Source organism: Podarcis liolepis (assembly GCF_965112155.1).
Source record: "Podarcis liolepis genome assembly, chromosome: 10".
In the NCBI taxonomy this organism is placed as follows: Eukaryota; Metazoa; Chordata; class Lepidosauria; order Squamata; family Lacertidae; genus Podarcis; species Podarcis liolepis.
The window spans coordinates 43,891,944-43,905,142 of NC_139562.1; the positions used below are offsets into that span (position 1 = coordinate 43,891,944).

Consider the following 13,199-nt stretch of genomic DNA (forward strand, 5'->3'; position numbering starts at 1 on the left):
GTACGCCGGCTCCCTCGGTCAATAAAGCGAGATGAACATCGCAACCCCAGAGTCAGCCACGACTGGACCTAATGGTCAGGGGTCCTTTATAGCTTTCTTTAAACACAAGTTTGATTTGAGAAGGGAAAACTGCAGTTGCCAATTTATGTGCTAGTACATGATGCTCTTTTTAATGGATTCAACAAAAGAATTAAAAATCATCCAGATGGAAAAACTGTTTCCTAGTTCCAGGTTATCTGTTTCAATCTGCTTCTGAACCTAAGTAAATATTCTCCCAGAGAGCTTCTATACATGGTAGCCATGGAGGGCAGAAAGTGGAAATGACAAGTACATTTAGCTTGATAGATATTTAAGCAGCATGCATTGTATGGGATGTCAAGGGATGAGCAGTATCTCTGGTGGGGAGCACGTTGTGCATCTTCTGGGGTAGTTCATCCATCATTGGTCCCCACCCAGCACTCAGCATTCATCTGTGGCTCCTGGAAGCTGTTAGCATGTGTCAGTGGCCACACCCTAGGAAGAAGCTTCAACTGGTCAACTAAGGTAAAGGTAAGGTAAAAGTTAAGTCCAGTTAAAGGAGACTATGGGGGTGCAGCGCTCATCTCGTTTCAGGCTGAGTGAGCTGGCGTATGTCCACAGACAGCTTTCTGGGTCATGTGGCCAGCATGACTAAACCACTTCTGGAGCAACGGAACACCGTGACGGAAGCCAGAGCACACAAAAACACTGTGTACCTTCCCACTGCAGCAGTATCTATTTATCTACTCGTACTGGTATGCTTTCGAACTGCTAGGTTGGCAAGAGCAGGGACAGAGCAACAGGAGCTCACACCATCGCAGGGATTTAAACCGCCAACCTTCTGATCGGTAAGCCCAAGAGGCTCAGTGGTTTAGACTACAGCGCCACCTAAACCAGGTGAGGGTAGCCAATGGGTCTCAAACCCTCAGTAAATTAAAGACTTGTCTTATCCCCTACATGCAAAACCAGCATCTGGCAGATTGAGAAGACAAACCAATCATGGGTGCAATGGTCAAGAAGGTGATTTCTGCATTTGCTGTAGAGGGAAATGAGGGGCAGATGAGTTTCATCAACCTGCCATGATAGCCCATCTAGGAGAAGGAAAACTCTGATCCACTGTCTTGCAGCTATACTCATTCATAAGAAAGGCTTCAGAAATATACACTGAAGAACAATCCATACCCACTGCCTTGTGGGACATCTTTGAGAGTAGAAAAGGCTGAGGGATAACCTACACAAATCTGGAGTGGAGTCCCTAAGGTGGTTGGATGGTGCCTTATAAGCTTCCTTCTGGCAATTCCTGCAGCCAAGTTGGTGCCAAATGTATTGCTCTGTTTTCCTTTGGACCACATCAGCAAGGGCAAGAGTGGGGTCTTGTTGGCTGGGCAGCCCAGGACTTCCATACACACTGCCCAGGTTTGCATCCCAGAGAGTGTCAGGTTTCTTTCCAGAGTGCATTAAAATAAGGAGAATCAAGGTAATACCCCTAAAGCATTGTTTTATTCAGAATGTTGAATGAATCTATTAACAGTAACATTCCTAATAGGCACTACACTTAAGAAAACATAGGCAAACTCTAACTTAGTGTTTGGTTGAAAAATGAATATGGATAGAAGAAAATTAAAGACAGAAACAAAAATGTAGGACTTTTTATTATTTAAAGACAAACTAATTTAACTGTTATAAACCAAAATATTCCTATTATCTGTGCGGGAGTTCAACCTACTCATTGGCTGACCTGCTAGGATATCAAGAGAATTTATGATACTCTAGAGGCTAGGAGGATGAATCAGCCCAAGAAATACTGCCCGACGGCGCAGCTTCTGTGAAAGGAGTAAAAGTGGTTAGGGGGAAATTTCACAAACAGCTTTGGAGAAAGAGCAGAGCAAGTCACACCAGATGACTCAAAGAAGTAATCAACCCCACACAGATGGAATGCTCCCTGATCTCAGATATGAATCAGACAGAATTTCCAGATATGACAGCAAGAGAGAATTTGAGTATGGAAAAATGCCAAAAGGAAACTTTACTTGGGCACATATCCATAATAATATTCTGTCCTGGTTCTGATTGAGTTTGAGTTCCCAGAGAAAAAGAGAGGGTGTTCTGCAAACGTCACAGATGGGTAAAAATATATGAACCTGATGGGCCAGAACTGTGGAATAAGAATAATAACCACAATCTATCCTTCATAACTGCACATAACTCCGTGTTCCAGGAGTGTGATCCTTGTGTTTTGTTTTGTTTTAAAAATAGCATTAATAAATGCATTTCTATTTCACGTTGAAAATTAGATATTTTTAGGCTGCTATCACTGGATGTTACCCATTATTTAAGTAAAAATATACTATCGTTAAAGTGAAAAGGCATTTAATCTTTTGCAGTCTGGTTTCAAATATTCCTTTAAAGCCTTTGGCCACTAACTGGCTAATGCTACTGAATCTTATTCTTAGGATGGGTGTTGTACTATGTGCATGCACACTTTTAAAATGGTTTAAAGTGTTTTCCGTGCTGTTTTAAATATTATTTCTTTTTTTAAAAAAAATTCCATTTATTTGTGCTTTTAGTTGTATCTGTTGTAATTTATGCTGTGAACTGCCTTGGGTGCTGCACTGGGAGGAAGGCAGAATATTAAACTAATAAACGGATTACATTTTTAAAAATGCATTTATAAATGCAATTTATAAATCAACTTCTGCAAACTGCCATGTGAAGAATTGTATATCTGTAGTTGATTCAGGACACATGGCCAGCCTGACACAAAATCAGGTTTTTAAAATGGACAGTGGACCGATTGCCTTCACTTTTGGAGCTGGTTATAAGGGAGAGTAATGAACAGACTTTGCCAAATATAGCCTTTTCCTTGCTGTGGAAGAATCAAAAGCCCACATCACCATGCAATTAAAACGTAGTAACTCCAAGCTATGGAAATAATAGTATATGAGATGATAAATACTCCCCCCCCAAATCCAACAAACATGACTTTTGTTCTGCTCCCACCTTTTTATAAGCAATCCAGTCAAACACTCTGTCAATGTCTGTGGCTTGCTGCACTTCCTGTGACACCGGATGTGAACTAGCCAGGCCATCAAGCAGCATTACTTCATGTAAAACATCTGTCAGGAACCTCTGCTTCTCCTGAAATACAACAAAACACACTCGTACATTTGCAATTACATAGAGATTTGCAGTTGCACAGATAAAAATCTGAAACTGTGAAGATAGCAGTTTCACACATTCCTTTATGCATTCTGATATTATGTGGATTTATTAGCTGGCAGCTCATCTGGAGAATGAACAGTGAAACAGTTGCTCAAACAGGATCTCCACATTTGCAGCACGGTATCCAAAGCCCTTTGAAGGAAAGGAATATTATGAAATGCAGAGCCATAATAACTGCATACTAGACATTTATCTATTTCTAAGCACAAATAGCAGCAGCCAGTGCAAAACACCACCACCAACAACACACACCATGGAGAATAAGAGGTGGTGCACTCCTTGCATGCCTATGTGGAAACCCCCGCCCCTCCAGGCCACAGACCAAGAGCAATGAATCTCCGCCCTCTATTTAAACCGAGTGAGCGGACCTGAGTGAAGCCTTCTCACTCTCGGTCCGCTCCTGTGGCCACACCCCCAGCAGCACCGCAGATTGGCTTATTTGAATAGGGGTTTGGCGGGAACCCCCAGCGCTCCGTGTTGCTGGGAAGGTGGGCCAGCTGGCAACCCTTCATGTCACCCAGAAGATCGAAGGTGGCATATGCAGGGCCGCAAATGGCGCCCACCTCTGATTGGTGCGCGGTTATTCTCATCAACAGTCATGAGCATGGCTCGTTCAATGCAACACTTTCAGGAACTTCAGAGAATAAAATGCTTCACAGAAAGCATGCTTTCTAGTGTTGTACTTCCTTTTTGGTGTTCATGAGCTGCCTTATCCCCGGTTTTCAAATCGTACATATATGAGTTAAACGTACTGACTGGTCTTACTTTGTACGTTGTCATGAAATTACGGTTTCACGTTTATCTACACTGCACACATTTTTGCACTGACATCGACCTACTGATATATCACTTTTCTGGGTGTTTTGCATTTTTGTAAAGATATATAACAGACGGATGAAATAACAATTCATGTAATTCTACATATGGAAATGTTATGGCTATCAGTGAGCTAATTTAAATTATATTGTGAATCAGCTGAAAAGCTGTTCCACTCCTGCTCCATCTGGAAGTCAACTTTTATGTGAAAATGCATTAGAGTACATGGAAGGTATTATTACATATTTAAACTACTGAAAAACTAGAACTAACCATTGAACACACCCAGGGGGTTTAGAAACTAGGCACATCAGATTGGACTTGGAATAAACGTGCAACAGCTTGTTACTTGCCTTGACTGCAGAATATTTGAACAAGTTACTTGCTCCTTTATGAATATCAAAATAGGTTATCCTCAAAGAGGATGGAGCTATTAATAGCAGTATTAAATTTAAATGCAGAAGGAAGAGAATAGGTATATTTAGGAATAGATTGTTTAATTTACCTATGTTGAATATATATGTCCTCAAAATCTACCTTGAAAATTATTGAAAGGTTGGTAGAGATGGATTTTGAAGCTGGATTTCCTGGACTTGCCTTGCAACATTAAAATCAGGTATTTTGAAAGCAAGAATACATATTAATGTTGTTTTTCAGTTTCTATTGGCTTATAGGCCCCAGAAAGACTGGTGTGTAAGCCAACCTGGGAGTAAAGATTCTCAGATTTCACTCATGAAGGAAAGCAAAAATCATGAAATTACTCAATTCAGAAGAACCCATTCCATTTCTAGGATGTTGGTGCCTTTTCCACAATGGCCAAGCTTTCATGACATAATTAGCAAAACCTTGGCTTAGCAAGACCACAAAAGCATGTGAAGGGAAAGATAACCTTGGTTTAACTCAGAACTGCAGAGCTGGAAAAGGATCGGCAGCTACTGGTTCCTCTCCAGAACCAACATGTTCATGTGGTCAAGGTTCAGCTTAGAATGTTATTCAAACCAGGCCAAACCATCTTCTTAATAAGTGAAAAGGGACCACTATTTGATACCTTATGATTTCCCACCGGTGGTCCATTGATCAGGCACTGTAATTATTGGAGAGCAGTCTCACAGGTATCAACTGTATCTGAAGAACTGTATCTGAAGAAGTGTGCATGCACACGAAAGCTCATACCAATAACAAACGTAGTTGGCCTCTAAGGTGCTACTGGAAGGAATTTTTTAATTTAGGTATCAACTAAGTTTTACTCAGCATAGACCGCCTGAAATAAATGGACCTAACTTGAGATCAGTGTTTGGGCAACTGTAGTTTATTTTTAGACAACTAACAATTTTATCATAGATTTTGGGAAAGCTAATGAGAACATATAGATTCTGCACATCCTTGTCCCTGGAAGTTTTTTTTTTTGGGGGGGGGGGTTGAGGACACAGTAATTTACAGTATACGGCCCTATATAACAGAAAACAAAACAGCAGCAGTTAAATAACTGTGGACATAAAATTGGCAGAAAAGAGTGACAATGTTTGTTTATAATTGTTAAATGAAATAAAGGGAAAATATACATGGAAAGATTCCCAACATAAAGTTCATTCAATTACTGTGCCTGATTCACTGGAAATGATCTGTTCCTTCTCCTCGCCTCCCTACCCCAGCTTCAGGGAATTGTATATACCTATCTACCATGATAAAGATAATGTAATTTAGCAGTCACTGTATGAATTTTATAATACTTATTGAGACATAAACAAAAGCTTAAGGTTGTTAGCATGACAATGATGCAATACTTGAACCAGCCACATTAAAAAAAAAAAAAGCTTCCCAAACATAATATGAGATAGCAGGACAAAAGAATTTAAGTGTGGGAGAGAAACTGAATTGCATCCAACAAGAGAACAAAAGGAACAGCACAATGTAAGTCATAACTGATAATTAGTGTACATAAGAGATCAAAGGCCTGAATGTTAACAGAACCTCTTTGTTCTGGTATAGGCATTCATATGGTTCACAGATTAAGAGACCTGTGTGAATAACACTTAATAAGGTCATTCCATTCTCTAAATCATATCCCTGGCAAAATGCTTTAGCATTTCTAAAATATGTTTTATTAGGCAGAGGAATAGGAAAGGGTTATATATGCTGTCTGAATTTCTTTCTATATTTTATGCCTATGAGAGCGAAAGTAGAATCTTCTCCACTTTAAATTAAAACCCAGAAATTTTCTGCCTGTAATGTTCAGCGCAGAAAACGACTGAAACAGTGGGGACTGCCTATGTCAGGCATGGGCAAACTTGGCCCTCCAGATGTTTTGGGACTACAACTCCCATCATCACTGACCACTGGTTCTGTTGGCTTGGGATGATGGGAGTTGTAGTCCCAAAACATCTGGAGGGCCGAGTTTGCCTATGCCTGACCTATGTGATTCTAAGATTCCTTATTTGCAACAGCAACATTTAGCTTTCTTCCTCCATCCTCATAGCTATTTAAAAACTCATTGATGCTCATATTTGAGCTAGTCTTGCTGAAAAATGGGTGTGGTTATTTAATATATTTATATATTATTTTTCTTCTAAAACATAAGACAGATATTAACATCCCAAGCCATTTTGGTGAAGTGGGCCACTATTAGAACTAAGACATGCCAGGTTCATCCCAGGACTATGGACACTCTTTAACATTCTGGGCGACTCACAGCAGTTTACTATTATACAAATATTTACAAAATATAGCTCCCTATAATTTTATAGAGCAGAAAAAGCAAAAAGGGAAGAGTGGTGTATATAAACTATAACATCTCAGGTTGAAATGATTTCCATCTCTGTTGTTCAGCCAATGTTTTTGTAAGCTGCACCTTCTGCCATCTAAGGCTCACATTCCTTTCCCAAACTCATTCATCCCAATCTAGAACAAGAACGAGTCTTGCGGCATTATGGCATGAGGTTTCATACCATGAAACATCCTGGAAATGGTAACTAATTAATACATAGGAGTGTGGTAAATCTATAACCTCGAATCATGCGCACAGGTATTAAAACTTCATTTCCCTAACAAATTCTGATTCATTATGGTTCTCTTTCCTCCCACTGAAATTCTTCTGTTTAAGGATGACCACTTTAAAGTCAAGTACAGAGAGTCCTCCTGAGCTGAAATGTTCTTTTACTTGTTTCTAAATATTGCCATTTCTGGTGCCAAATTTGTGTTCATTGATACTTTTGTGTTAGGACTGGCATCTGGGTTTGTTACAGGGTCTTGACTCTGTGTCTTGGGGGTCTTTTATTTACTATTCCAAGATACACTAAAGAAAACCCATTCTAAAAGTATCTCAAAGATGCTCCAGTGTCCACATGAAGCTGTCCATCACATCACACCTGAGTTTCCCCATTCATTCCAAAGGAGAGGGCAACAATGTGCGCATGTTGCTTCCATTGCACTGGACCTCTCCCCACATGTTTAAATGTCTTTTTTAATTTCCCCACCCTCCTTTGGCGATTCTATACAGTGGTATCTTGGGTTACATACACTTCAGGTTACAGACGCTTCAGGTTACAGACTCTGCTAACCCAGAAATAGTACCTCGGGTTAAGAACTTTGCTTCAGGATGTGAACAGAAATTGTGCTCCGGCGGTACAGCGGCACTGGGAGGCCCCATTAGCTAAAGTGGTGCTTCAGGTTAAGAACAGTTTCAGGTTAAGAACGGACCTCCAGAACGAATTAAGTTCTTAAACCGAGGTACCACTGTACTATAATCCATGTTGTCAGTCTCCCAGTTCCTCCCCAACACAGACTGGGCAGAGAGGAGGGTCCTTCTAAACAACCCAGCATCCATCATTCTCCGTCATGCCTCACAATCATAAAGAAAACACAGGTCCTCAAAAATCAAGGAGTAAAGGGGGCAAAACAACAAGTGTATTTTTAGAATAAATATTCATAATTGGAAAGTAATTTCTAGGATTCTTTTCTAAAAAAGAAAAACTTTCACAGCTGCAAAGATAATGGTCTGGTTTGCACAAAATGGTAAGCTGAACTATGGTTTAGTGGATCCATACAAGTATGTAGCCTCCGGAATGGGACCGGCAGCTGCTTTGCTGATCCCTGGTCATTTTTACTGCTACAGCACAGTATGGCTTAGTGCACGGGTAGGCAAACTAAGGCCCGGGGGCTGGATCCAGCCCAATCACCTTCTAAATCTGGCCTGCGGACGGTCTGGGAATCAGCATATTTTTACATGAGTAGAATGTGTCCTTTTATTTAAAATGCATCTCTGGGTTATTTGTGGGGCATAGGAATTCGTTCAATTCCCCCCCCCCAAAAAAAAAATATAGTCTGGCCCCCCACAAGGTCTGAGGGACAGTGGACTGGCCCCCTGCTGAAAACGTTTGCTGACCCCTGTGTTGTCCAAAGCAGGATCCATGTTTAAGCTCTCTCCTTGCTAACCATCAGCCATACCCAATGTTTCTTTGTGAGTTCTCAATAAGGCATGGTTTGGCTTACTGGATCATGTGGACAAGGCGACTGACCTTAAGAACTGTAAGCTAGCAACTGTTTTGGCTCTAAGCTTGCTTATATGTTTCTTGTCATATTCAGCTGCAAATGAATTTCGTCTCTGGTTCAACACAGAAAGCTTTCTTTCAAGGACTGCAACAGAAAAATAACACTAGAGGCTTATTTCAGTGCATGATTACTGAAAGATGTCAAATTCCATGTGGTATTAATTAAAAGCTTCGTTTTTAGATTATTTGAAGCCCTTAACCAAGGAGAGAGAGATGAAAGTATTTTTGAAAGGAAAGTGAGAAAATGAAGTCATGTTTCTCTCCATGCTGAGACAGCATGATATGTGTGCTGGTCTAGAAGGATCAAGCAGACTGCAGCTCCAATATAATATGCAAAAATAATAATGAAATAAACCAAGACTGTCGATGTCTTAACTCTACTTCGAGAACTTTTAATACTTCCTTCCTGATCTGTCTTGCGAGTTTCAGAAAGTATCAGAACATTTTACTGAAGAAGATAAATGTTTTAGCAGGCAATTTAAGTCAAAGATATGCACAAGTCTAATCACAGCCGCCTTCTTCTTTATTTTAATCCTGCCCATGGTGGAAATCAGCAATTGAGACCATTCATCAGGGTCTTGAGCTGTGCACTTTGAGATACTCTGAGTATTTAGTTTAATGAACTTTAGTTTAATGATTTTCCATTAATATTTATTTTTATGCTTAAACAAGCCTGCTTAAGCACAGGTTTTATAAAAGGAAAATGATATGCAGATATTTCAGTATTAAGCTAGTTTCAGTTTCCAGAAGAAATGACAGAATCATCTAGACCATGGCATACTATACTGTGATGGATCACTGTGGATCACTTAAGGAAAGATGAAGGATAGTTGCATGACTACTGGAGCTCTGCGCTTAATCTTTGATTAAAAGTTTGGCTTTGCTAGCAACTTTATTGGATGAGTCAAGGCAGAGTATATCAACGATGGCAGTCACACTGAATTCTCCTTCCTCCATGAAGTGTTTTCAGAAGGCAGCTGCTCTGTCTCTCTCATATTTGTCTCCCTTTAAGAAAAAATATTATGCTCATAGTTCCTGCAGATATGTGATAGAGGTGTTTGATTAAAACACATATCTCCAGAAACTATGAGCATTACTCTCTCTCTTTTTCTTTTAAAGGAAGACAGATATGGAAAAAGACAGAGTAGCTTTCTCCAACAGGGAAAGAGAAAAATTCAGTGTGACTGCCATCACTGATGTACTCTGCCTTGACTCATCCAATAAAGTTATCAGCAAAGCCAAACTTTTATAAAGTGAATGAAAGGGAGAAGGCCATTCAGCCCTGTGAAATGCTTTCTCAGCGCTGAGTGAGGTAGTGACTGCTAAAGCATTTGACACTTTGTATTTTATGGATGAAAAGGAAAATCACTCACCAGCAATTGCTTTTGTCATAGTCTCTCCCCTGCCCCCCCATCCCCGTTCTACTAATATAGACATTCAAGGACAGAGAGTGTGTCAACTCCACCTACTCAAAAGTAGGAACCATTGGAAGCTGTTGACAATATCTGGATACGCATATAGCTCAATCCATATTCTGTATTATCAAAATTTGGTTTTTTTAAGAAAAACATGATCGAAAGAATGAGGATACTTCATATATGAGTTCTCAGACTTTAGAACAAAGAGGTCCCATTATCTATTGTTAGAAACCGTGGCTTGAATTTTGAACTACCATGTATCAAAGCAGTTTCCTGAAATGTTACACATATCCCATAAAAACTGATATGTGGGATCATAACAAATAATTTCTTCCTACTCTCCAACAAAGGAGATGCTACTTTAGAAGATCAACCGTCCGTGGTTAAGGAAAATATACACCTACAGCTGCAAGTTCTGGAGGGCAAAGAATTGCAAACGTTGGAATACTGGTTAAACCACAAGAAGAGAAATGTTACCACAGGACTGTGCGCTCTGTTCACACATCACTTCCACACAGCTGAATCATTCGGGTTAATATTGGTAATATTTCTCTTCCATGAAAACATGAACAGAAATCATCTAGCAGTGCCTGAAATATCTCAATTGATATCTGAGGATACCCTTCATCCTTCAAAATAATAATGATGATGATGATGATGATGATGATGGGGATATTTTAGAGGAAATCACAGTAACAGATAGAGAGATCTGGATGCAGTTTTCTACATCTAGAAATATGTTAGAAAATGTTTTGCAAGGAAAGTGATACTGTGAAACAGCAGGCTGCCAAATGGAAATGTATGAAACCTAAAACAAAATTAGCTTCTGTGAGAAAGGAGCTGAAAGGAACTGAAAGTTCAGTTTCAACTGAACTGCTGAAAATAAGAACCAAGGTAGAAGGAAGCATATAAGACCTGAGGGCAGAAGATGAATGACAATACAATAAACCTGAAGACAAAGGTGTGTAAATCAATATAATATTTCACAAATAGGAGGCAATGAGAGATGTTGCTTTTGGGTGGCCAGGTGAAAAGGGGGCCAGGGCTCCTGCATCTTTAATAGTTGTGCAGAAAAGAGAATTTCAACAGAAGTAACTTGTCACACACAAGTTCTGCACAACTGTTACAGGTACAGGATCTCTGGTCACCCTATGAGGATCTGTGACTTCAGCTTTGCTTGTATCTGAAAGATGATAGGCTTCAGAGCTAGGGAACTCTTATCCATTAAGACCTGGAAACTGAGTTGAACAAGTCTTAAAATAGGGAATTCACTTTTGTTCCAGCCAAAATTTGCTGGGTTACATTGTATTCCTTCATCCTCCTGAGTTTGCATGCTTTGCTGTGAAAGGCTGTGGTTGGTTTATTTTTTTATTTTCTGCTATTAAATAAAATATTCTTACTGGACATTGTCTACCTGTTAAGTCGTGGGTTGACATAGCAGCCGGCACAGCGATTTCTTCAAGTAGCTCTTTATTATGGTAAGCTGGAATACAACTGACTGCGACAGCTCAGCCGGCCTGTATTTATAGGCAGCCGGCTGTCAACATTGTAACCACAACAGCCCAGAGTTCCCGCCTAAAATAACTGCCGCGGACCTGAGTGAAAACTATCTACAGACCTGAGTGAAAACTATATACAGTATCCCCCTGTTGGCCCAGGGTGAAACTACACTACATAACACCCCTCCCCACCGAGATAAGGCGTTAGTTACGATCGTAATGGTTTCCTTATATACAGCACTACGCGTAATGGTTCCATTAAGCACAAAAGCATATCGGTTACATTTCCCATACTTAGACCAACAGTGATACCTGTCCAACAACATAGTCCTTTAAATAAGTTGGGCGCTTGGAAACTCTGCCAGACCGCCGGGAACTGGTAGCCAAGTCCGGAGGGCCACACAGTTCTCGCTGAGGCTGTGGTGCGACCCTAGGTGGCGTTGGAACCAACTCCCCTGGATCCGCTGCTGTGGGTGGAGCCTCCGCAAGTGGAGTGGTCTGAGTCTGTTCTGAAACGGCTTGGTTCGGCTCCACGCTGGCAGCTTGCGAGGGAGGTGTAGGTGGGGCCTCGCCATCTGTACGTGTCTCTTCTGGAGCCGCAAGCGCAGTTGGGGGCACCTCGGTAGTGTCCAAGTCCCCAACCCTGCGCCTAAGCTGGTCTATGTGCCGTCGCCACAAGCGTCCGTCTTCGAGTGCCACCTGGTACGAGCGAGGTCCAGTGACTCCCACTACTGTGGCTGGCACCCAAGGAATGTCCCCCACATAGTTCCGGGCAAAGACCTGGTTTCCTGGGACAAATGACCGTGGTGCGTTGGCACAGCCTGGGGGTTCAGCCACGGCAAAGTCTGGGTGTAGCCGGTCGAGCGGTGACCTGAGGCGGCGGCCCATAAGCAGTTCAGCAGGACTCCTCCCTGTGGCCGCATGAGGGGTGATGTGTTGCACGAACAAGTATTCGGCGACCCGCTCATGCCAGTCTCCCCGGTCCAGGCGCGCCAGTGCCTCTTTTGTCGAGCGCACCATTCTTTCCGCTTGCCCGTTGCTGGATGGATGAAAGGGTGCCGTTAGGGCATGGCGGATGCCCAGTCCCAAAAGATACCGCTCAAACGTGCCTGACGTGAACTGCGGTCCGTTGTCAGAGACAAGGACATCAGGACACCCATGCGTTGCAAACAGGCCTCGCAGCACCCGGATGACAGCTTCGGTAGTGGTGGAGGGCATCAGGGCGACCTCCAGCCATTTGGAATAGGCGTCCACCACTACCATAAAGGTCCGGCCGTGAAAGGGGCCAGCCAGATCGATGTGCACCCTCGACCAGGGTGTCTTTGGCGTCTCCCAGGTGTGTCCCTTAGCTGCCGGTGGTGCAGGCCTCGACTCCTGGCACGCTTGACAGGCGGACACCCAGGCAGTGATGGCATCGTCCATATTAGGCCACCAGACGTAACACCGAGCCAACGCCTTCATTTTGACAATTCCCGGGTGGCCAACGTGCAGAGCCTCCAGGACGCGCTGACGGAGTCCCTGGGGAATCACGACGCGGTCTCCCCACAGCAGGCAGCCACGATGAGCTGAGAGTTCATGTTGTCTGGTTGCGAAGGGCTGGAACTCTGATGCAAAAGGCCCTTGTGGCCACCCCCTCCACACCCAGTTGAGCACCCGGCTGATGGTGCGATCCTGGGCAG

General features: G+C 42.2%; 1 protein-coding gene across 2 annotated transcripts in view; it reads right to left on the reverse strand.

Annotated features, from left to right (window-relative positions):
* TRHDE (thyrotropin releasing hormone degrading enzyme) overlaps positions 1-13,199 on the reverse strand; it is a 222,273-nt gene that overhangs the window by 103,010 nt on the left and 106,064 nt on the right. For both annotated transcript variants that reach the window (XR_014516555.1, XM_083463123.1), the window contains exon 6: positions 3,019-3,156. Coding sequence is in view for 1 of the 2 variants with exons in the window: in XM_083463123.1 (XP_083319249.1) it covers positions 3,019-3,156 (138 nt within the window). In the remaining variant the exon portion in view is untranslated. The remainder of the gene's footprint in view (positions 1-3,018; positions 3,157-13,199) is intronic.